The sequence below is a fragment of the Akebia trifoliata genome, chromosome 15 (assembly GCF_017979445.1).
Source record: "Akebia trifoliata isolate Shusen 1 chromosome 15, ASM1797944v1, whole genome shotgun sequence".
Lineage (NCBI taxonomy): Eukaryota > Viridiplantae > Streptophyta > Magnoliopsida > Ranunculales > Lardizabalaceae > Akebia > Akebia trifoliata.
In genome coordinates this window covers 1,756,424-1,782,492 of record NC_141389.1, presented here as the reverse complement: position 1 = coordinate 1,782,492, position 26,069 = coordinate 1,756,424, and the positions used below count along the sequence as shown (strand labels likewise).

General features: G+C 33.9%; 2 protein-coding genes across 3 annotated transcripts; both read left to right on the top strand.

Moving 5' to 3' along the window:
• The first annotated feature begins 4,928 nt into the window (after window positions 1-4,928).
• LOC147383842 (uncharacterized) lies at window positions 4,929-14,572 on the top strand. Of its 2 annotated transcripts, none has more exons than XM_086426264.1 (7): window positions 4,929-5,495; window positions 6,967-7,019; window positions 7,107-7,152; window positions 9,572-9,649; window positions 11,904-12,008; window positions 12,943-13,022; window positions 14,356-14,572. In XM_086426264.1, exons 1-7 carry the CDS (start codon window positions 4,989-4,991, stop codon window positions 14,486-14,488), a joined length of 1,002 nt encoding a protein of 333 aa, XP_086282390.1. In that variant the 5' UTR covers window positions 4,929-4,988; the 3' UTR covers window positions 14,489-14,572. The 2 variants fall into 2 exon arrangements, with proteins under 2 accessions (XP_086282390.1, XP_086282389.1); XM_086426263.1 differs by having other exon boundaries at window positions 4,929-5,510.
• Window positions 14,573-24,346: 9,774 nt separating this feature from the next.
• On the top strand, window positions 24,347-25,798 carry LOC147383841 (homeobox-leucine zipper protein HAT14-like). Its single transcript, XM_086424711.1, has 4 exons — window positions 24,347-24,779; window positions 24,921-25,135; window positions 25,224-25,303; window positions 25,420-25,798. The coding sequence occupies exons 1-4, from the start codon at window positions 24,557-24,559 to the stop codon at window positions 25,667-25,669; spliced, it is 768 nt and encodes a 255-aa protein (XP_086280837.1). The 5' UTR covers window positions 24,347-24,556; the 3' UTR covers window positions 25,670-25,798.
• Window positions 25,799-26,069: the final 271 nt, after the last annotated feature.

Here is a 26,069-nt window from a genome sequence, read left to right as displayed (position 1 = left end):
TTTTGGTTGTTTCATTTGTTGTGGTTGATTTGACCTCAATTTGACACCATAGCAAAGGTGAAAAATGGACCATTGTGTGTGTGTGCGCGCAGGTCAGGGTCTCCATTGGTCACATGGATTTGATTCACATTCCATGTTCTGAGTTGAACATCACATGCATTGCTAGTGCTTCCAGCTATAAAAAATAAACAAATTGACTTGGTCTGTACTTTTAATGGGATTCTATGTCACTCACATATGTTGGATTCTATGGATCATGTGAGTCTTACTTGCTCATATATTGAGTTGTATGTCTTCACATGACACTGTAGAATAGTACAAATGAATATTTCTACTGGTCCATGCTTGGCACATCATCTTTTAGTTGTTGATGCTGTTGTGTCAAGGCATGATTCAAAGTATCAGGATCATTCGAATAGTTTAAGGCTTCCACAAATTCAATTCTTCGCCATCTCTAATACCTTAAAACACTTGTTCTTGCTTGTGAAGATTGTGTGTGGTGTATGCTTGTTCACAACGGCATTTGTTATGACGTTCACCATGTTTGTGTTTGGTTCCAAGAAATTGGACTTTTTTGCCACAATAACATCATGATTACCAAGTCTTTGTTTAGGGTGAAGACAATGATGTCGAGGAGAGGACACGACTGGATGATGTGTTTGCTTTGGTTGGTATGACTAGATGGTTATTTCACATTTATGGATATTGTTTCTTTGAGAAACTAGTGGGCTGAACATGACTATCATTACACGGTGAAGAACGATGCCACACATCATGATGATAAGTCGTCTATAGAGGAATGCCTCAATGGTCGTCTATAGAGGCCCGGCCTGCCATGGATCGGGTTTGGGTTTCAAATGTGGACCCATTGGATGGTCCCGTCCGCTATACTATATTAAAATATATTACATAATAATTTTTTTTAGAGTGTGCAATTCTTTGGTGCTTTATGTAGGAATTGGTGTGGCATTAGTGAAAGTTGGTGTGGCAATATCAACTCTTTTTTTCCTTTTTCCTTCAAATAATAAGAAATTAAGAATGGTGCCCATAAAATATTATTGTGTATAATGCGTTAATTTTGTCAAATCTAATAATAAAATATTATTTTGATCAATTTATTGTTATTTAGTATACTTTTTATACAATAAAAAACTAGTGAATAACAGCTTCGTCCCGGCCGCAAATGGCCCAAATATAAGTGGATTGGGTTTGGACTAAGGTTTTATTTCTTAAGTCCGACGTGGCCCGATATTTAGATGGATTGGGTTTGGCCAAGTTTTTAGTCTTAAAGGCCTGGTCCATTGACTACCCTTGTGTTAGAAGAAATTACCCTTCTACATGATAAAAAATTAAGTTTGTTTTATAAAAATGTCCAAGTATTTAGCTGAAATTATGGGCCAAGTCATGTTTTCAAAATATATATTAAAAGGGTCATATACCCATTTTTGTAATATTTCTTTCTTTCTATGTAAATACCGTATATTATATCGCCAAACCTGTGAAATTACTATTATAGACTTGGCTTGTTAATGGTTAGATATCAAATTTGGTGTAAATGTACCTAGAACCTAAATTTGTCATATAAAGCAATTCTATTTCTTAATGATTTGGTCCATTTATAATATTTAAAGTCAGCGATATTCAATTTCTATTGTAATTGGAAAATATGGGGAAAAAAAGAAGGAAAAAAGGTTACCTCACAAACAACTTGACATTGTGTGTATCGTATTATATGGAATATGGTGTTGAAACTTGTTTTTTATTGTAGGTATCAAAAATTTAAAGAGACTTTGCAACTCTCTAAATTATCGAAAAGTCCCTTAAATTAGGTTTGGGTTTACATATCTAAATCAAGACCCATTAATTGAGATGGATTTCATATGGTATTGGTTTGGATTTTCTCAGATAAAATTCATAATCGAAATAAATCTAAGTGATTTACATTAGGTATTAAACCATAAACCCAAATAAATGAGTTTGGTCCACCTACAATTCGTAGAATCCTTAAAATTGGATTTAGACGAACTTAATCTTTAGAGGAACCAATTAAAGTATTTTAAGTTGGGGCATAGTTGAAAAATTAAATGACTCTTTAAGTCTATAAATACCAAACCCTCTCTCACTTGGAGGGGACTTGTATCACTTTCTCTTAGAAGATAAAAGCTCCCCTTTTAGTGATGAAGTAGCTCTCAAACCCTCAAGATCTCATCTAGAGACGAAATAAAGTTCTTTAAGACACTTATACTTTAATTAAAGAGAAGATCAAACCAAAATCCCTTATTTGAAAGTCAAGAAAATTTTCTCAGTTAATCAGCACGAAGCAAGGAGGGAAGAAATCCACACAAAAAACCTACAGAAGATCAAGTACAACAAAATCACCATCAAAATAGTCTTTTTAGCCAAAAGTTAATGATAATATTGAGATCAGTATCTCCCCTTTTATCAAAATAATAAAATCATTTGCAATCTTATTTCACGTATCTTTAGGTAGATGTGAAATTTGTTGTCGACGGTTACCCAAAACTACTTAAACATGTTTATGACTTAAAAATGCAAATTTGGGAATTTTAGCTTTTGAGTGATTAAAAGTGTTTTTGAGACACCATGTTTGCCATGCATTTGACTTCTGGATTCTTGCAAAATTTTCTAGACCAATTTATGACTTTAAAAATGTAAATTTTGTACCAATATGTCTTAATTGACATGCTTAAATCTACTAAATTATCCCTATATCTCTTCGTGGATTCCTCAAAGGTGCATTATGATCAACCAAAGAGTATACAAAAGCTATTGTTTCCGAACATCAATACAACTTCTAAAAATTGTCATCAACTAAATGATGTCGTAATATGTTATGACCCCAAAGAAGTATAAGTTTAACTTTCCACACCACCAACACGTATGTAGTTTTGGCATATTGGTGTCGTTCGGTACTAAAAGTAACATCAAATCTCAAGTTCAAATGTTGGGAAGGACAGTAATCGACACCCACTGTGAAACATGATGGTATATTATCACTCCAAAAATTGAAAGAGTCAAAGAGATATGGGCTTAACTTTCCGCACTAAATCACTGCTAACACCTAGATATTTTTGGTGTAGTGGTTGGGTTGGTATCACAACTCACAATACCTATAGTGAGGGAACAAGTAGGGATCAAAGTTCATAATATTGGGTAGAAACAAACCTGACTCAGCCTCGAATTCACAATTACGATCGTAAATTTGGCTACCTACTACTGAACCAAACTTCAATTTTTGAGTTCGATTCAAGTATGTACATAACCAAAACCAAACCTATAGGTTTGGGTTCAAGTTTTATCACATATAGGAAATACCCAAAATTGGAACGAACCCAAAAATTCAGGTATTTTTCAAGTTCGTTCAATTTTAGGTATATTTAAATAATATTTTTTATTCTTATTTTAATTTAGTTTAAAACTATAAATATAAACAAATTAAACTAAATTTTCTATATTTATAAATGGAAATACTAACAGTCAAAACCTCATGGGAACATTAGTATTATCCAACACATTTTCTCCTCAATAATACCCTTTCTCATTTTGTCTTTTAGTGACAAGAAAAGGGTATGTTAGTCTTTTGCATAATAAATACATTTATTATACCATTAATAAATGCATTTATTATGTTGGCATTGATTATCAAAATATTTACTTTAAAATACTTAAATGCTCATAACATTATTATATAAATAAAAATTTATTATGTAAAAAACTAATATACCTTTGTTTTTTCATTAAAAAACAAAACGAGAAGGAATATTATTAGAAAAAAAAAAAGTGTTAGACAATGCTAACATTCCCATGAAGTAACTATGTGTTAGTAATTGATTTTGGGATGTGAGGGAGAGGGAGGATGTCGTTCGTTTTTTTTTTTTTTTTTGGGTAACAATCTAGGTTTTGAATTCAGGTTCGAGTTTTGGAATCAACCTATCAGGTAGGGTTAGCAATGGATTGGATCATACCCAAAATCCAATCCATTTCGTTTCGATAACTTTGAGCCTGGATCGATGATTTAGATTTCTGTAAGGATTTGATATGATAATGTCTCAATCTGATATCTTATTTGATCAGATATGGATTGACCATGTCCTGATTCAATAAAGTCCCAATCCAATAAAATGTTTGAAATTATATAAATTATATTATTTATTTATTTAAACATACAAAATTCTATTTACATTTTATACATTAGATTGGGTTTGGACTGATTCAAACCCAATCCGATTATTATTGGATCGGATTTGGATCTTCATATTGAGATCTAATAATAATCAATACGTTAAGACTCTAATCCATTACTTATCAAATCAGTTTTGGACACAATGCCTTAATAGATTGGTACCAAATTGGCCTAATCCAATCCATCTTAAAATAAGAATTCAATGCATGGTTTTTAAACTCTGTATTTCTTCTCGCCTCATCCCGGCCTGATATCGAGTCATCTTGAACAAGTTTTTTGATACGCTTGAGATGTCTCATGAGTCAAATAAAAAAAAAATGAACGTGAGTCATAAATCTCGGTCAAAAAATGATTTTGTGAGTTGGTCTCGTTCAGCTCTGATATCAAGTTAACTCGAATGATACGTCTCGGTTCGGATGAGTTTAAAAACCATGATTCAATGTGATTTTAGGGTTGGAAAATCAAAATCAAGATTAAACCAACTCGGGTTTGTATGATCCTTTGGGTATTTTATGGATTCGGTCCAGGGTCGGTTCTCGGGTTTTGAGTAATATGTACAACCCTACCCGAAACATACCCCTTTACTTCAACTTTACTTTATTTTGTAATTTTAAGATTCAAATTATTTCAGTGGGAAAATACTAATGCCACATCAAATTTTGCTAACGCCACACCAAGTGTGTGCAATTCTTGGTGATTAATATATATATGTTTCAGTATTTGAAAAAAACAAGGAAAAAAAAAAGAGAAAAACTCTCCATCCAAAAATCTCAAAATCCCCGCCATGTCCAACAACAAGCCTTCTTCATCCTCCTCTGCAGATCCTCACAACCATCAATCCTTCCCAAACCCACTATCATCATCATCATCATCAAAACCCTTATTAACTTCTCCTCCACAAACCCAAACTCCATCTCCATCTCCATCTCTCCCAGTTTTCATACCTCAACCTCTCCCCAAAAACCTTAATCCCTCTAACATGAATAAGATCCAAGATCACTCCTTACCTCCTCAAGCACTTCTCTACCCACTTTCTTCTTCTGGACGAGGTTTCATCCCCAAAACCATTATTCGACCACCTCAATCCACCGATCAATTGGTCACTGTGGCTAATCCTGGTGGGTTTCTTCCTCGATCCGTTACGTCATTTCCAAATCAAGTTCGCCAATTTGGGTTTCCTGCTTCGGATCTGCTTCCGATGAGACCCCCCGCTGTGCAGCCCTCGCACCTTGGATCGCGCCAATTGGTTGGTCCTGTCTCTGCTGGTCCTGTGAAGAGCAATAGTCCTATTGTGAGTCACCCAAAGGTTTGATTTGTCTGTTCTCTCTCAAGAATTTTGATCATGGGTAGTCTTTAATATAAGTTAATTTTATGGGTTACTATTTTTTTGAATCTTATAATTCATTTGGATTTTTAAAATTTATGACGATCTCTGTTGCTCTTAATAACCTAACTGACCCAAAGGTTTGATTTTTCTGTCTCTTTCAAGGATTTTTTTTTGTTTAATTTTTAATTTTTTTTATTGTGGGTAGTCTTCAATTTAGGTTAATTTTAATGGGTTACTATGTTTTTAGAATCTTATTCGTTTGGATTTAAAAATTAGTGATTATCTCTGTTGCTCTTAATAACCTAAATGGCACAGAGGTTCGATTTTTCTGTTCTTTCTCAAGGATTTTTAATTATGGGTAGTCTTTAATTTATGTTAATTTGGGTGGGTCACCATGTTTTTTTAATCGTATTCGTTTGGATTTGAAAGTTAGTGATGATCTCTGTTGCTCTTAATAACCTAACTGACTGTATTTATTCAGTCACCCAAAGGTTTGATTATTCTGTTCTCTCGACGATTTTGATCATGGGTAGTCTTTAATTTTGGTCAATTTACGTGGGTTACTATCTTTTTTGAATCTTATTGTCTTGGATTTTAAAATTAGTGACGATCTCTGTTTCTCTTAATAACCTAACCGATTGCATTTCCGGAAATTTGATGACACTTTCCTTACTAACTTAGTAAGATATCAAATCTTACTAAGGATAGTTGAGCTCAAATGGATTACTACATTGGCAATCCAACCCATGGTCCTCTAGATTTCATGGAAAAAACTCAGATAAAAAATAATAAAATAGTAAATAACAATTTATTTGGGGCTTGATCCAAGGTATTGAAAATGGACGGTTACAGAACTCCCACGGAATTCCCAAATTTAAAATTAAAATTCAACGGTTAAAATTAACTTTTCTTTTTGTTGAAGTTCATAGAATTTTTCCTCTACAACCTGTGGCATCGGATCATGTATTTGGATGCCACAAGGTGAGCTCAACTACCCTTAGAAAATTTTTAAATCTTACTAAGTTAGTAAAGCTAGTCGTACTCATTTACGAGTGTCAATGAGCAATTTTCCATCTAAGAGGAGAGCCCGTTGTGCTGAAAAACCCATGGACCAGGTTTTGTATTCTGAATGTTTTAAAATGCTACGGAAGCTTCTGGTTAAGGATCACATTGTCAACAAAACTGCCACTTTAGTTTTTTTTTTTTTTTTTTGGAAGATAAGCTGGGGATTGGGCAGACCCCCCGAAGCTCATATGTTGTGCATTCAATGTCATGGCTGTCTATTTTGTCGTATTCATTTTGTGTCATTATCATCAAATTATTTAGAGTTTAAGTTGTTCTTGAGAATCCTGAGTAGAGGATGTTTTGCTTTTCAAGGTTAGGTTTTATTGCATTTAAAGATCACTCATTTCTCCTTTGGATTGAATTGTTTTAGGTTGCTTCACTACCAACTTCAGCTCCTGATTTTACTGTCTATAAAGACTTAAGGTGATTTTGTTTTTGAAATATTAATTCTTAATCTTTTTGTTTATATTGCATCTGGGCGCTAATATTTTTCCCTCGTGTTTTCTATAGGGATACAAGTAGAGACGATACAATTGTCACAATTAATGATCGAAAAGTAAGTAAGCACGATCTTGTTAATTTTGAGCTATTTATTAATCCATGCACTATAAATGTGGTTGCAAATTCATTTTTTGAAAGGATACTCACCATGTTCTAATCTTAAGAGATTATATTCATTAATGTCATCATGCGGTCTTTTATTGCATTGCATGTGAAATTTTGGGACCGACAAAAATTTATATGCGGAAGTGCTTTAAGTGAATCTGATTAAAAAATTCGTTCTTTTTATGACTAACATCATCTTATTGAAATGTTGATCAACAGGTCACGCTACACAAATTTTATGCCTTTTGTATATACATAAACATTTTTATTCTCTATATTTAAGTATGAATTTTCAACACGAAATATTTTTGTGGTTCTTGGGCATTTCGTACTAAAACCTTGGTTGGTAACAATCAAAGTATTAGATTCTAGATACATGCATCTTGATTATTTAATGCTTCTGAGGTAGTAGTAGATTTCAAAGGAGGTTTAATATTTGTAAAATGTTTCAAATGAGAATCATATCAACATCGTGATGTAAGTTTTATGTAATGAAGATGGGAACATAATTGGGGGGCACTCTTAGGATGGTGAAAGTCCTAAAGTGGATGAGTTGGAGAAAGAATTGAACTCAACATGATGATTATAACTAAGTAACCAACTACATAACATGCATACTTCTTTTTCTAAGGATTTACCACATTGAACACAGTGTCCTAGTCATATGTGAAGACACATGCTTGGGCACTTTTTCAAACAAACCAAAAATTTATTTAAATATTTGGTTTTCTTATTTAATAAATAAGAAGTTGGCAGCCAATAAAGTAGCAAGGTTGGAAAAAGAGTAGTAGAGGAAAGACAATAAAGCTAAAGGACTATTCTTGGAAAATGAGGTATAAGAGGTAAGTCAATAAAAGTTGGAAGGGCATTCCTGAAAGAAAAAAAAGAGGAGACAATAAATTTAAAAGTTGTCATCGAGATTCGTAGAGTGATTAAATCCCAACCTCTGTTTATGTAAGGGATAAAGGGAGTGGGGTCCACCGTTGTGTTTTATTGTATAGATTTTAATGTATATAGGCTTATCTCGCACGTTCTTTTTAAATGGTGCTTAAAATAATGGTGCTAGCTTGCTAAGTTGGTTTTGTGAGTGTTGATACCACGACCTGGGCTCAAAACTTGTCTTCACCTACTTATTACCGACCACTAATCTAGCTCGCCCAGCAAAAATAGAAATAAAAAAGAGGGATTTACCGGCAGACCCAAATGTTGCTTTTTTAGTACAAAAACTCCCTTGGAGTTCTGACAACTCCAAGGGAACCTTACTTTATCAAGTTTGTTACGAAGCAAACCCTGGAAAGGGGATCCACGTCATAAAATTCAAATTTATGATGCTAATTTGTTACTTACCATACCTTGGAGTGATTCTAACCGCATCAATTTGTGGTATCCAAAAATGTGATCTGATGTCACAGGGTTATAAAAGACAAAATTCTAAGAACTTTGAAAAAAATTAGAAAAAAAAAAAATTGTTTTCACCGTTGAACTTTAGTTTTAAATGTGGGAGTTCGGTACCCATCCATTTTCAACACCTACGATCAAGTTCAAAAAGGGTTTCTTTTTTGAATATATATTTTTTTGTATCTGAGTTTTTCCATGAAACATAGAAGGATCTATTGTTGGATTGCTAATCTATGTGGGGCTCAACGACCATTGGTAAGGTTTGAAATCTTACTAAGTCATGGTAGCATGATTCATAAAGTAAGGTTTGTTCAAGTAACGAATGAGATAAAGCAAAGGAGATTTTATAATAAAATTGCAACAGATAGGTCTGTCCGGTAAATGTCTCAATAAAAAATGGTATGCTTAAAATGATCTAAGGTTTTCAAAAGATATATCTTTGAACATGTGGAATAAACTGTATGGATGTGTTGGCATACTGTCTTGCCAAGATTTTAAATTTTAACGAAATTTTCAGGAATTTTTTTTTTTTCAGTTTTGGGGGACCTATAGAACCACAATCTTTGTAGAAGTAGTGTTCTAGCTTCTACCTATAGATACAGAGTTGATCCTCTTTATGTTGGTTTCTTATCCTTGTTTGAAGTACTTATTTTTTTCTCAGCGAAGCTATTAGTTGGCCTTAGGAAAATAGAACAGAGGAGAACATTTTTTTTAAATTCTATTTATTATACCAGATTTTATTGAAATTTGTCCAAAATTTTGAATTTTGGCTATTTCATTTTGATCCTGTGGAAAACCTAGTATCCGTTGGGTTCTTATCCTGGTTTTCTGCTTTGGTTGTCCTCCATTCAACAATGAGTACAATTAGAAGTCACTTTTTAATATATATTATCTTTCTTAAATGTGTGAAACTTGTTATGGCTTTATGTTTCATTGGTGTGCCTTTTCATGATCCTTTGTTCTTTATATAGGTCAGATTATCGGATGGTGCTTCTATTTATGCACTTTGTCGTTCATGGGTGCGGAATGGTTTGCCTCAAGAAACTCAGGTTCGCTCATTTCCATCTTAATGGGTCCTTGTGTACAATCACCAGCTTTTAATGCTTTGTATGTTATGAATAATTCTGATACAACCTGTTTTTTTTTTTTTTTTTTCCCATTTTATAATTCTTGAACTCATGCTCTCTCTTATCTTTGTTATCATCTGCACCTTGTCCCAAATATCAGGTCGGCAACATGAATCCTATTCAACCATATTAATTAAATGGGCAATGCAAGCAACAATATTAGTATAGCTTTGAATCATTAAGAAATCTCAGCAAAATTAGAAGGAAAGATATAGAGCAATCAATGGGTCTTCTAGAATCTAGGAGCGGTTGATTTTGGTTCTAAGGTTTCTTTAAAGGAATTATAAAGGGTTTCTCAGGGCATTTGAAATCAGGTTTTGGGTTATGGTGTGGTTTGAATAAGATCAAAGGTCACTGGTTAAAATGAGGAAAGGGTAGCTGCTAGTGTTTAAAAGGCTGAATAGAATCTGTAACAACTAAGAAGACAATATTTAGGGAATAAGTTGCCAGTTTGAAAAGGTTATGATTGATGCTAAATGATTTGATTGGGGCCAAAACAAGGTTTATTGGATTTAAAACAATGATGTATTTTTAAAGGACTCTAGAGGGCCTGGAACTAACTAAGATTGATGGTAAAGGATTTGATTGGGGTTAGAATGATGTTTATTGGGGTTAAAACAATGATGATATTGGGGACTATCGAGACAATTTTTAAAGAGCTATGGAGGGGCTGGAACAAGCGGTTAATGGGAGATCTCAGAGTGTACAATATTCCATAGAATTAGGGTTTTAGAAGTGAAATTAACGCTAGCAAAGATGAAAACTAGTATTTCTTTATGACTGAATGGTATTCCAATTAGAGTGGAAATGTAGGGGAAGTTTTGGATTGTTCCAGCTAGCTAAGCTATTCAAAAATATTATACTGATTGAAAAGGTGCCTAATGAATGGAGAAAAAGCATCGAAGTACCTTTATAAAAGAATAAAGGAGACATACAGAGCTATACTAACTATCGACATATTAAATTTGTGAGCACACTAGGAAGCAATAGAAGAGAGCGACTAAATAAATGTTTAGAGGAAATACAAATGTATTCCATAACTAATTTGTTTTTATGCCAGGTAGATCACACATCAAGGCAATCTTTCTACTCAGATAAATAATATATGTAGGGGAATGCTAGCGTCCAAGATAGTGTGGGGACGTTAGCATCGTCTAATAATTTCAAGTGACAAAAAATATCCTTCATTCAATGTTAACTCCACTTTTTTAGTAAGGGCAAAAGAGGTCTTTGTACCAAATTATTTATTCAATTCACTTTCTCTCTCTCTCCACTCACTCTTCCTCTCTCTCACACGTTAAGTTGCTATTTGGTCCTCCATCACCATTACCCAAAAAAAAAGAAAATACAAAAAACCAACTTGATGATTGAATAGATTTGGTTTTCCAGGAGCAAGGAAGGGGAGATGATTCTTTTGCCTTTTATAACGTGTCCAAATTTTTGTGATTGTCATTTCATTGAAATCCTTCAGTTTAGCCGAATTAAGATTAACGTGGTTCATTTCTTCAATATCTTTATAATTTGTTCTGTACTACTTTCTTGGGCACGTCTCACATTGCTCTGGATTACATTGTTGGATAGCAGAATTTTGTTGCTCATTGTAGTGCACTTGCTTGTGTATGTTTATATAAATATATCTTGCATATTCACCAGTGTTCATGAGCAGTCAAAACACACCTTGGGCCGGCATATATATATGTGGTTCATTCCTCACGAGTTTTCTTTATGATAGATCAAATGTTCAAGGGACATCACTTCAACAGGCCCACATGTCCACAACTAATGCTTACATGTCACCATTTTGATGAGTTGTCATCTACTAGACACACCATCAACATTTACATACATTTTTTTATTTATTAATATCATGGGTATCCCCACACTTCGGGTGGGACTAATCCCTCGGTCACACACACTGCCCCCTCGGAAAGTCCTACTTGCAACAGGTTGAGTGAACATTTACATACATACATATGGATGACTGTAGTGAAATGTTCGTTTCCAAGTCTAATTTTGTAATATATATATATATATATATATATATATATATATAAGCAATATTTATCATTTGCTTTCTACTTTCTTATCTTTGATGGTAGGAGCTAAAAGAGATGAATGCAAGATTGCATCACATTCTATCCCTTTTTCTTAACACTTGTGAACTTGGTATTGGCAGCCACAATTTGGCGAAGGCGTCAACCTTTTTCCAAGACCCTTGCCTACATCTGTGACAGATACTTGTCCAAAAATAAATGGAGGTGACGACGATGAAGAAAGAGAGGTTAGTAGCTCTTTATTCTTTTAAAAGTGATTGGAACACTGCATGCATTTTAGTGTTATTGTCTTTTACTCGGAAAGATATCAACTTACTTATTTCTTATATCTATGGACACCATTCACAGCAAGAAGTCGTTAATGAGGATGAAGTGTTGTGGTGTACATGTAGGAAGATTATATCTGTCTTTTTCTTTTGGGGTAAACCATAAACCTATGTAACCTGGTTCATAGTTCACCCCTCTTAAATGAACCTGGTTCGTAGAGGTAGTTCTTGGCAGATATTTAAGTCATTTATGTTAATCTCATGAAGAAGACTCGGGTCAAGGGGGGCATATCATTATTTTTAAAACAAAGGGGAATATTTAATGTTGACCAAATTTGGGATTTCTAAAAGAGTCGTGCTGGCGTGACCTCAGGCTGGAACCTCATATCGCACTCCTTAACATGAAATTGGATAGGAAGCATAGATGCTTTTTGACTCTTATCTCAAATGAAAAACATCTATGGTTCCCATACACTTTCACTTCAAGAAGTGCGATATGAGGTTCCAGCCTGAGGTCACGCCAGCATTATTCTTTCTAAAATATGGGTTATCTCTAATATTGACCAAATCATGGGGGCATTACGAGATTAAGTTTTTTTTAATAGTTTTATAGCAATTGACACGAGCCCTTTGATCAATTCTTTGATATTACATGGCAATCACAAGGATCACAGGATTGAGTTTTATTGAACCTGGCTAGAACTATTATTCGGGCTTTATGTGGGGTACTAAATGGTTAAACAATGTTTCTTTTCCTCCATATTTTATTTGTACCTCGTTATTTTATTTCCATATATATATATATATATATATGGAAAGAAAGAAAGAAAAACCTAATAATTCTATTTCCTTTGCTTTGAAGTAATAAATTGACTTGGTTTGTTTTGATTTCCAGGATGTAGGTTCTGTGGAGCATTTATCTCCCCATGAGTTGTTACAGAAACATGTAAAGCGTGCTAAAAGAGTTCGTGCTCGGTAAGTTATTTTGTTTATTTGAATAATTAAATTTTCATATCTCCACTATGTGCTATGGAAACTTTGGAAACCCTGGAGAATTTAAGAAATTATTTTTCTATGATTCTGATAGCTTTCATGCAAAATTCGTATCTTGTCCAAGGTAGTTCTACGTCAGTTCTTCATGTTTCAATAAAAACACATGTATTTACATAACTTTTTTAATGCACCAATATATATATAGAGAGAGAGAGTCGTGATAATCTGACTACCCCATGTGGCATACTTAATCGACTCTCCTGACGTGACAAGTTTGGGAACCGTAGATCTGTATACCTCGGGATACACTTTTTATGGGGAATTGTAGTTGTGTATCCCGATGCGTACATATCTACGGTTCCCGAACTTGTCACGTAAGAGGAGTCAATTGAGTATGCCACATGGGGTAGTCACGTCAGGGGAGTCAATTGAGTATGCCACATGGGGTAGTCAGATTATCACGATTCATATATATATATATATATATTTAAGCTAACGTTGTGATATTTCTTCAGCAGTATTGCAATTAATTATGTAATTTTTGTCACATTTCTTTGAAACACTGAGCTAAAACATAATTAGAATATTTCCATCGCTCTTTGTAATGTTTTCTAGTTTCTATGGCTGTCAATGGATTGGGTCTGGGTCGGATCGAGGTCGATTCGGTACCAATCCAATAGGGATCTGATTAGTAGTGTGTTGTGGGTGTGTCATATGTGATTCTGCCAGTGCGGGTATCGGATCTCAATATTAAGATCTTGATCCGATCCTTTAACAATCGGATCGGGTCTGGATTGAGCCAAACCCGATTTTATATACAAAGTATAAATAAACTTTATATATCTCAACAAATATATAATATAATTTACCTAAATGATTTTCTGACTCGAAAATTTTCACTTGGTCTGTACTCAGCTGATGTGGCAAGGGCATAGAACCGTTGTATATTTTTCCTTGTGTATCCCGAAGAAAAAGATCTTTGGTTCTATGCCCTTTGCCACGTCAGCCAAGTACAGACTGAGTGAAATTTTTGAGTCAGATTTATATACTTTCTAACGTATTATCAGATTGGGACATGGTTGATTAGATCCAGATCCAGATCCAATCCAATAAGATATTGGATCGAAACCTTATCAGATCAGATCTGCCTTGGAATCCAAAACATCAATCCAGACCCAAAGTTTTCGGAACGGATTAGATTTCGGGTCTGATCCGATCGATTGACAGCTCTATCTCTTACAATTGTTTATTAGGATAGAGAGTTGTAATTCGAGTCTTTAATTAAGCGAAGCTTGTTTATTATTTATGTTTGCAGACTGAGAGTTGAACGGGGACTAAGGATTCAACGATACAAACCAAGGCTCGCACTTCTCCTTCCATCATCCTTAGAACAATTCCAAAGTGACGGCTTTGAGCAAATCCGAAGTGATGCGACCCCTGGAAGCTGATCCATGCTGCCTTGTTCTTACATTCTAGTAGAAGTCGCGTTCTCTGACATCTTTTGATACCAAAACATTTAAAAAAAAAAACAACATAGATCGGCAAAGATCTTATAGTTGTTGCTTTGTGCTGTCTTCATGAAATATTGATCGATATTATAGGTAATCTAGAAATTGGTTTTACATTTAGAAGTGTATGCATGTTGGGGGAAGCGTTTCTGATCGAAAGCGTAAAAGCTCGTAAGACGTAAATTTCATCTCCTGAACATTTAATAAGAGATTTTTTTTTTTTTTTTTTGGAATTATTTCTAATGCTAATGTTACTTAGGGGTTTAGACATAATCCTTTGTTTAATAATAATAGATAATTTAAATGGGTGATTTAGACACACCCACTTATGTTTTGTTGAATATTTGAGATACCCCATATTTCTGAACTGATGATGTGCTTCATTGACCTTGGTCTTCTCTTATAGATTAATGAAAATGGCCTAAATGTCCTCCCCTTATCTTCAACATCAACATTAAATAACTAGAACAAGATAGGATTTTGGGAGAAGTAGAAGACAATGAGATTTATCCAATAAGAATTGAGTTAGACCTTTGTTGGATCGGGTTTTATCGGATCTCAATATTTTTGGACCAAAATCTGACCTTATAACAACTGGATTGCTTTAAATATGATTTGATTGAAAAAATAGATATTGTTTGAATTCATATGTTCATGCACAATCTCAATCATGTATATTTGAGATCCAACTGTTGAGATTTATCTTAGAGATCCATAATATATTCTCGGAATGAGACATGGTTGAAAATCCTTATGAAATTCAAATCCTCAATCCGTATCTAGAGGCATTTGAAGGGATTGAATTTTGGGTTGATCGGACCGTTGACAGTCCTAGTTCCAATCGAGTCGGACCAATTGGACATTTGTTCAACCCAATCACCGGTTTAGAGGGCTAGCTACTCATTGGGGTGGGACCCACATTAGAAATAGAATACATAGTTGACAAAATAAGCATCCATGAAAATCCATTTTCCATGAAAAAAAAAAAAAAAAAAAAACCAATCGAACATAGGGAAAATGTGATTTTTACGTCCAAGAGGTTGGCTTACGTGGAGGTGTCAATTGAGCCCATCGGCCCACTCGCCTACTCGAGAAATTAAGGGTTAGGGTCATCATATTGAGCTTGCAAAGGTAGGGCCGGATTCAATAATTTTTGCCCCGTAAAATCCAGGTTGGACAAGGAGCTCATAGTGCCTAACCTTGCCCGGCCGACTACTAAATCTTATAGAACTATTCGTAATATATTTAATTAGATGAATATTCTTTTACTAAAAGTAAAATATATTGTCAAATTACAATTTAATTTTCATCTATAACCTTTATAGGTTATATCACATACCCAAAAAAATAAATTTGTTTCATTAAAACTTTTGAATTTTAGTCATTTTTAGTTGGCCCGAACCCGTTAGAGCCTAGTTGATTTAGGCCCAACAAAGGTATAGGGCCAATCTAGGTAGAACCCACCTCTTTAAGATTAGGTTAGGGCTCAATCAAACCTGACTCAAACCCTCCCGCCCAGTGACACCCCTAGGCTCAGGGTTTGCTCCCTCTAGTCATGTTTTTGTGATTAGGTGGCCTCTTGACTTATCATGTTACACATCGGAAAACTTCTATGGGGTCAAGACATGTAACCACGTTGGATTAGTCCACAACTCGAAAGGGATGTGAGTTACCCTACGTTATTAAAAAAATTGATATTTAAAGAAAAATAAAAATCCGACTCATTTTCCATCGATAATCAAACACACCCTAAAAAACTCTGAGGGGTGGCTCAATGGTAATTTTGGATCTAGAAAGCAATGAGAGTTTGTAGATTGTGAGTTCGATACCCAATATGAGCAGTATTTCCTTTGGGCCACCAGCAAGGGCAGACTCTCACTTACCTGGAGCGTGTGATCAGGGGTGGAGCTAGTAAGGAGACATTGGGGGCGATTGTCCCCTCTAGCTTTTAAAGGCATTTTAGATACCCTTGAATTTATGTTTAAATTTGAGATACCCCTGCATTTTGAATTACTAATATGCCCCCATTTGACCCTGTTGCCCCCACCCCTCCCCCTCCCCCTCCCCCTCCAATTAACTATAAGTTTGCCCCTACTGAAAGAAAATCCTAGCTCCGCCCTGTGTGTGAGATCTGCAGGCGTTACACATGCCTGGGGGAGGGACCCATATGCCTCGGCTCCGGCCCTAGTTCTATCGTCCCCCCTAATCGTTTGTAAGTTCGAACACCCCCGTCATAATAATAATAATAATAATAATAAATAAATCATAAAGACTTCAAATTCGAAATCATTGGGGACAGTCAAAATTGGCCCAGCTTTTCTAGGTCACTTTTCTCACCTCTCAAGACATGCTTCTCCTATGTTCTCTCTCTCTCTCTCTTCCAACAATTTTCATTAATATAAGAGAGTGGTGCATGACAGTTGAATTATTACAAAATCCCAAAAGCGTGACATTCATGACCAGAAACTCATACTCCTTAACCCCACACCACCGCATGTTCCGGTTACTCAACCGGTTAATACCGGTCACCATCATCATCACCACTCCTAACTAATAATGCTTGGAGTTGGACCACACACCTTTCATCCCTCGTGGTCATCAAAAGATGGTTCAATCCATCTTGTCGACCAAAAAGGAGTTTATGTTGATTGACTCTTTGGCTCTACAAGATTGCCGTAGAAAGTGGGCCCAAAAATCATTGTTCTTTGAAATTATTGATTTTAAATTATGATTTTTTTTTCCTTCCTAACCAATTTTTCCTCTTGTCTAGGAAAATATTTTCCCATAAAAGATTAAGCATGGTAAATGGGTAAGAAAATTATTTTTCTTGAAAAATATTATTTTTAAGGGTAAATTATACTTTGACCCTCTAACATTTTGATAATTGAACTTACCTCCCTTATAATATCTAAGGAGTTCACTTACCAACCTATCAGTTAAATTCCTTTTTTATAAAGACTATTTTGACCTTTTTTTAAATGTTTTTTTTTTTTTTATAAAATAAAATTATGCCTAGGAAAAGATGGGTTCAATAGGAGTGCAACTTGGTCCAGTTCAAACTGAGAACTGAACCAAGACGATAGTTTTGGGGTGGTTTGGTTCGGTTTAGAGCAAATTGAGGTTCAATATCGGGTTACAAAAATGGAGAACCGATTAATTTAATTTTCTCGAATCAAGCTTGTATCGAACCAATCCGAGAACCAAACCCTAATGAAATATATATATAATAATTATTATTATGAATTATTTTAGGAGCTAGGATATAGATTAATGATCTTTTATGGATATACTAATAACTTTTTATGGACAAATTAGTGACTTATTGTATGAAATTTTATGTTTGTTATATATTTATTTTTTCATTGAAAAATGTTACTTACAATTTATAGAATATTGGCAACCCATAGAATCGAATCGACTTTAGTTTGGTTCGAGTTGTTTTGGTTCTAATGGGATTTGGTTCGATTCTAATTCTTATTTAGTGGAGTTGACCAATGTCGGTTCGGTTCCAATTTGAACTCAAACTGAACCAAGTTGCACCCGTTAGGGTTCAATTAATGCTTAGACTGGAGTAATTTAATTATTGCTTTAAAATCTTTTTTTTTTTATTAGTATAAATAATATGAAATAAGAGGGTAAAATAGTAAAATAACATATGGATCGAAAATGAATGATTACATATTTTCTTAGGAATTCAAGTTTTTTTCACTTTGGGAAGAGAATCACTGGATCTCTGGAGAAAATGATTTGTTGATTTTCCCTAGATTACCACCACACCAATGACCAAAATGATCGTTTTAAAACTCAAAAAACTTGACTCAGATTTCCATCAAGTTAGGTCAAATTGACTTATCACGAATCAACTTGAATGAATCAAAGGAAAATATATTAAATTTATAAATATTAAAATTAATTTTAATACTTTAAAATAAACAAAATACAAAATTTATGTTCTCCATAAAAATATTATATGTAGCCAATTAGTAAAATAACATGGTCGAGTATTCCACTAGACTCCGATGCATTTTCAAGTTGACATGGCAAGTTGATTTCATCAAGCGTTGGGCCAAGTCATCTCAAGATCACAAGTTTTAAAATTACGTTAAAAATAAATTCTCTTATGATATTTTCATATAAATCATGTATTCGAATTCGATGAAATTTAGATTCTATTGTTTTGTAGGAAAATAAAGAGATAAAATCTATCTTCCCATGATTATATTTTAGAAATTTTAATTTTTAGAAAACATTTTCTCTAGAAAAAGAATAAATTCTAAAGAGTCAAGTGGGGGTATTTTTGTCCAACTCTCGTTATAATCTTATCCTACTCGTCGTCGTTTCTCATCAAATTAATACTATTTAGACACGTGTCAAGACCGATTCCCCTTCTTAAGGTGTCCATGTGGCACTTTTTACTTGTATATAATAATATTGGGCTGCGTGCCAAACAGAAAACGGCTTTGTTAGAAGCCCAATGTATTTTAAACTCTAACCAAAATATACCCACATAACTCCACGTGGAGTACTCCCCTCCTCTCTCTCTCTCTCTCTCACACTCTCTCTTTCTTTCTGACACCCCCCACGACTGCTAGATTTATTCCTGACCCCACATATCTAATTGGCAGTATTTTACCACTTTTTTTTTTTGTGTCCTTTCTTAGGGATGGGCCAAACAATTATTGATTTAGAGTATCCGACCTAGATTCTAGGTTGCGTTTTGTTTGGGTGTGGGGGCTGTCAATTGGGCTTTAGGCCCACTAACCTGACCCGACCTGTTGGAAAAATAAAGATCTAGTCCAGGACATTGAGCCCTCTAAGGTAGGGTCGAGCTTAAATAATTTCCAATACACTAAAATCGGGTCAGGTTAAGACTTACCTAGAGATATGTATTATTAAGACGAGTCGTACTGGAGTGACAACAAACTTGTACCTCATATCACACATCTTGACATGAAAATGGATAGGAACCATATATACTTTTTCAGTCGTATCTCGATGAAAAACATCTATGATTCTTATACACTTTTAGGTCTTGACTCAACCCTATACATTAGTTAGATGTAACCCCAAGGAGTTGGTTTAGTGGCAAGTTGAGTCTTGATAAGCTCTTCAAGAAGGGTAAGTCAAGTATTCAAAAACCCACGAAGCAGTGAAATCCTTGGGGCCACCCTTCACAGTCCAGTTGACCCTTGACTCAACCACTCGCACATAGTACTTTTTGAAGAGGCGATGCAGGTGATCGTGAGATTAGTCTTAGATGAAGGGTGAGGATACCCATGTTAAGAAACAAAAGTTAGATGTATAATTTTATAATAAATTAACTTTCATATCTAATATTTTCAAGTAGAATAGGCTATAGAGATTTGGATCCTTGTTAAAATGTAATAAATTTTTTACTAAAATATGAATTTGAAAATTTAAAAAGATTGACTCAACCCTAATCTAGGCTCGCTAGGATCAGGCTTGAGCTTAGTTAATTTAAATCCGATAATCTAACGTATAGTAACCTTTAGGAATGGATTAGGATTCAAGCAAACTCGGCCCAAAACTACTCATTGTCATCCCTAGCTAGGGTGGAGACAAAATGGTGGTTTTCAGAGAGAGAGAGAGAGAGTTTTCCCTACTGGATGACAGTTGTAATTATTATCATAATAAAATTTTAAATCTTACTAAGGGTTATTTTACTCAAATGGATTATCACATTAGCAATTCAACACTACAACCCTTTAGATTTCATGAAAAATTTAAAATTAAAATAAATCAATCAATCAAAAAACTCTTTTTGATTAGTCAAAGATTTTGAAAATGGACGGTTATCGAACTTCCACATAACTCCTAAATATAAAATTAAAATTCAACGATAAAAATTAATCTTTTTTGTAAAAATAATCGAACTTCGTAAAATTTTATCCTCTACAACCCTGAATCGGATCATTTTTTATTTTTTTTTCAATGAAGGTGGGCCCGAGGATAATTACTATGGGTGGAATCCTTACTTAGTAAGGCTAGTTGGACTTTTGGAAAATCTTTGTTATTAAGAAGGTGGGTCCCAATGAGTAGACCTGCCATAAGTCAAATCATCATCAAAACTTGATGATCATACCACCCATTGATGTACAAAAGTATTTAAAGCTTTTTTCTTACAAAAAAAAAAAAAAAAAAAAAGGACACAATAAAAGCTAATAATCTTTCAGATATGATTTGGCGTGTAATCCGTGTTGGTAAGAATTCAACAATCACCAATCTCTGGAATAAATGTAATAATTAATTAATATTTGGATTTATGGTTGGGGTTGATTTGGTGGGTTAATATTAATTGTCTCTTAATTTATTTTTCAAACAATATAAATATAAATTTCTACAAAATTTTAAAATTGATTTTAAATTAACCAGGCCAAAATATGCTGACCCGACCCATTCCTAACCAAATTAACTGTTTCCAAAATGGATCCTAACTTATCCGATAAAAGTAATTATAGTAACGAATCATAATGAGAACGAATCGCATTGGGAACTAGTTCATTTTGTACATGTTTGCAATTCAATCTAGTATTAGTGAATTTGGTATTTTAGTTCCAAAGGTTATTCATGATTCGCAGTGATGAAAAATATCCCATGTCCAGGGACGGATTTACAGTACAAAAATTTTCAAAATTTATAAGGATTTATCAGTTATTGTGACTATAGATACATTGAAAGTTTAAATATTTAAACCTCGTCTACTTGGATTTGAGAGTCGCCGTCATTCAAAGAATTTAAGGTGTGAATGGACATAATAAAATAAGTTTTAAAAATCTATTTTTTAATGAGTTACTGATTCAAATTTAGTCTAACAAAGAGGTTGTTGGTTTTATGGAACTTAAATTTTTTTGGGTGTCCATACAACTTTTTAGGGCATTTTCATAATTAAACATGTGTGTTTTGTAAAGAAATATCTTTGTTGCCCGTGGACGTAGGCAATTTTGTCGAACCACTTAAATCTCTTGTGTTCATTGTTTTCTCTGATTTTATTTTCGTAATTTATCAATCTTGATCGGTCAAATTAAGTTTTTTCGCAACAAAGATTAGAGTAAGGAGGTTCGATAATGAGACAAGAAAGATATTAGGCACCTCATCTCACCCATCAAGTTGATGGTTACTATGTATTGGCCAAAACTAAGAGTAAAACTATTTTTTTAGGATTTTTTGAGTTAGAATGCATGTATTGATGAGTGCATGAGATAACATAAAAGTGAGTGTGTGTAAATGTGTCCATATTGGACTATTTTTAGTATGCTTTGAGTTGTAAACACTAATCCATGAGGATAACACTCTTTGACTTTTTACATTTTTAAGAATAAAAGTATGTGATGGTCTGAGAGAATGATCAGCCACTCCCATACTCCTACAGGACGCAGTAGTGGGGAATTTTCCGCAACAAAGGTGTATGCATGCAAAGGTTCCTCAAAGAACTTGTTATGAATTTAAAAATGAGAGATTACTTCACATGAAGGAATTACTTTATTCCTCCTTAGCCATTACGAGTGCTTACAATGCATGCAGTACAAGTAAGTTAAAAGTAAAAAAATAAAAACATAAAAGAATATTTAAAATTAGATGTTCCTTAGAAAACTTGTTATTGTCTTATAAAGGGTAAATTACTCACATGGAGGAATTATTCTCTTCCTTCTTAGCCATTTAGAGTGCTTACACTACATGCAGTGCAAGTAAGTTAAAAGTAAATTAAAAAAAAATATTGAAAATTAAATATTCCCTAGAAAACTTAGTATGGTCTTATAAAGGATAAATTACCTAAGGGTAACTCATGGACAAGTTTAAAAAAAAAACAATTTTTGATAGCCAGAGCCTAGTTAGCAATTCGGAATATGACAAAAATTTGATTGATGAAAAATTCTAGTTATATTCGATTTTGGATTACAAAAATCCGATCTAAAATTCGACCAAAAATTTGATAAATGAAAAATATGCAGCATATGCTTCATGTGCGTATTATCCGTTTCATTTAAAAAAATCAGCCATATGATAGTGATGTCAATAGTGATGATGATGATGAAATTGATAATGTTAATGGTGATAATGAGGACATTGAGGTAATTGTTCCATTGATTTTTAAAAGAAGAATAAAGTCAAGGGACAAATTATTAATTTGTAAAATTAAAGTGTAATCTCAAATAAACGTAGAGGGTAGTGTCATTATTTTTTTAAAGATAAAAGGGATATTTGTCACGTAAAATGTGGATTCCTCTAAAATGTTGAAATATGGCCGCTTCAAAGTCGACTTGTGTTACATGTCACAACTTACAAGTTTATACTTTGCAACATACAATGAGTTATAGTAGCATTTTTTTTTTCTATTACGTTTATAAAAATTCATAAAAACCACGTTTTATTCATTTCAAACTTAAAATCTGTGAATTATTCAGCACAGTTTAATAATCTGGAGAATAATACTTTTATTGAAAAAAATGATAAATAAATTTTAAAGAATAAGACAGGAGATTACTAACAAGGATCCAGTGAGGCCTTAAGTCCCCTCTCGATGGATGTTTGAGCTTTTTTTAAAAAAGATTCTTGGGTTAGCCCCTTTTCTGTAGGGTTTTGGAGCTTTTGAATTCGATCTACAACAACGGATAAAAAAATCCGTTGCTATTGCCCCAACAATTATTGGCATAAAAGACTAGGTAGACATTGTGAGTCAATGTGGTAGTAGAAAGTTGTATGAAAAATTTATCGTTTCTTCAAATCGACTCAATAGTGCTTTGTGTGTTATTTTTCATGATGGAATCATTGAAGTTGATCAATCTAAGTCTCCCAAAATTTAATGGGTTGGGTCACCTGCACTTCTCAACTGGTACTATTGTTCAATTTGGAATCAGGAGAGTGTTTGGATGTTTCAATTTTGAGAGTCTTATATCTGTATTTCCAACTTTCACAAAATCCTCTTCCAAACAAGTCCTAATCTCAAACCCCATTACTTTTTCAATGATTTTATAAGATTCTATTTTATTCTGACTCTAAGATTTTGTCTAGAAGTTATGAAACATAGGGCTGTATTTATAAAGAGAGTTACTATTGCCACACCAACTTTTACTATTACAATGATTTTATAAGATTCTGTATCTTCAAGATTTTGTCTGGATGTTATGAAACATAAGGTTGTATTTATAAAGAGAGTTATTATTGTCGCATCAACTTTTATTATTATCACACCAATCACTTGAAGTATAAGAGATACACCAAAAAATAAAATGTACACACCATTTGTTGGAAAAAAAACAAATGCACACACCATTTATTTTTACTACACACCAATGCTTTAGGACAAAAAAATCTTAGCATTTATATTGTGTTAATATCATCTCGCAAAGAAGCACACATCTATAACTATCAAGCTCAAAATCTCCATTAACAAAACTTAATGTTAATCAGAGAGGGAGAGAGAGAGAGAGAGAGTTCTTCTCTTGGATGAGGGGTAAGATTAAATAGAGAAATCAAGTGGTTCTTTTTGGAGTTACTTCTCACACCCCATCTTGATTATTGAAGACTTTAAATTGGTCTGGCAATAGTAAAAGTTGGTGAGGCAATAGTAACTCCCATTTGTCAATTATATATAATAATGGGTTGGGTCCTTTGATTCTTAAAATTAAAATTTATATTATTAAAAGAAAGAAAATAAATTTTATGAAAAAAGGGTTAGGAGAAGCTCTGATTTTCTGAACTTTTCTTTTGTTTAAAAAAAAAATATTGGATTCACGTGTGTTTGTCAACCTGGTTTTTTGTCGGTCAAACTTGTTTCTCTCACAAGGGCAAAAGAGAAATAAAAAAGGACCGTTTGTGATGTCTGCAACTCTCTTTCTTTTAAGAAATCCGATGAGATGAGATAGTCTCTCTCTCTCTATAAAAGACTCTTTTTTCTATCTGATCGTCTACTTTATCTGGTTTTCTCTCTGTTTTGCTCTCTTTGTGTGTGTGTGTGAGAGAGAGAGAGAGAGAGAGAGAGACTGACATATGGAGTTGGGTTTGAGCTTGGGAGATGTTTCGAAGTCGTTTGGGTTCTTGAAGAAGAATCGTAAGATTAACAACAAAGGTTTAACCTTTTGTGTAGGTTCAGAGGTTGGGTTTAATGGTAGAGAAGAAGAAGAAGACGAAGATGGAGAAGAAACAGAGGAGAGAAGGGTATCTGTAGATCAACTTGTTCAGCTCGATCTTCTACCTCGCGTTCCTCTTCATCGTAAACCCACTAATTTTCATATCTTATTTTATCTAAATCTCTCTGTTTTTGTCCCTTTTAGGGGATTTAAGATCTGGGTTTTGCCTATTTTTCTTGTTTTTCATTCGTTTTAGGGGTTTTTTACTTTTTTATTTTTTACAGGAAATTCTGAAACTTGTTCGGGTCTGGTAAGAGGATTCGATGTCAATCGATCAGTGGAAATCGAAGATGGATGCAACGAAATCGATAATGAAAGAGCGTCATCGAGAGCGAGTGATGAAGAAGAAAACGGTTTAATTCGGAAAAAACTTAGACTTTCTAAAGAACAATCTGCTTTTCTTGAAGAAAGCTTCAAAGAACACAACACCCTCAACCCAGTAAGTAAAAAAAATCAAAACTTTGGGATCTTTTTTTTCCAAAAATAAATTCTATTAAACCCATTTTGTGTTTGATTTGAAATTTCAGAAACAAAAACTTGCTTTAGCCAAACAGCTTAAACTTCGTCCTCGACAAGTAGAAGTCTGGTTTCAGAACAGAAGAGCAAGGTAGTACCAGTAGTGTTTTTTATATTTTATTTTTTATAATTAATGAATCAAACAAAGATAAAATCTAGATTTGTAAAATGGGTTTGTTTCCTTGATTTTATCTTTGAAAAATCCAGAACAAAATTGAAGCAAACAGAGGTAGATTGCGAGTATTTGAAGAGGTGTTGTGAAACATTAACAGAGGAGAACAAAAGATTGCAGAAGGAGCTTCAAGAGCTTAGAACTTTGAAAACTTCCAACAATTTCTACGCGCATCTACCAGCAACCACTCTCACTATGTGTCCTTCATGTGAGCGCGTCTCCACTAACAAACACAGATTATATCCACTCTCACAGTCTCACGCGCACCAATCGACAGCTTCATGAGAGAGAGCATCTATGGCCTTTGGGTTTAATGGCAGATTTGTAAATTTTTAGCCCTTTCTGTTTTTTTTTTTTTTCTTAGGATTTCCTTTTAATGGTGGAATGGGGGATTCTGAAGGGTTTTTTTTTTTTTTTTTTTTTTCAATCCGTCTTTATGTATGGGTTTTGGATACAGAAAGAGTTGGATCAAAAAGAAAAATCCTTTTTTTAAGCCTTATTGTCTCCTAATAAAATTTGGAAAATCTCTATTGCCACACTGACTTTTATTGATAACACACCAATCCATAAAATTATACAACAAGACCCCAATAAGATTGAATAGATGCCAAATATCTCTTCCTCCTAGGGTTGCCATAAACCCTGAATCTTAGAAGAAACCTGAGAGAGAGAAGGGAACTTTTCT

Coding starts and splice junctions, on each gene's coding strand:
- LOC147383841 (XM_086424711.1), top strand. CDS start 24,557: ATGGAGTTGGGTTTGAGCTTGGGAGATGTTTCGAAGTCGTTTGGGTTC. Junction 24,780..24,920: donor ACCTCGCGTTCCTCTTCATC/GTAAACCCACTA, acceptor TATTTTTTACAG/GAAATTCTGAAACTTGTTCG. Junction 25,136..25,223: donor AACACAACACCCTCAACCCA/GTAAGTAAAAAA, acceptor TTGAAATTTCAG/AAACAAAAACTTGCTTTAGC.
- LOC147383842 (XM_086426263.1), top strand. CDS start 4,989: ATGTCCAACAACAAGCCTTCTTCATCCTCCTCTGCAGATCCTCACAAC. Junction 7,020..7,106: donor ACTGTCTATAAAGACTTAAG/GTGATTTTGTTT, acceptor TGTTTTCTATAG/GGATACAAGTAGAGACGATA. Junction 9,650..11,903: donor GTTTGCCTCAAGAAACTCAG/GTTCGCTCATTT, acceptor TGGTATTGGCAG/CCACAATTTGGCGAAGGCGT.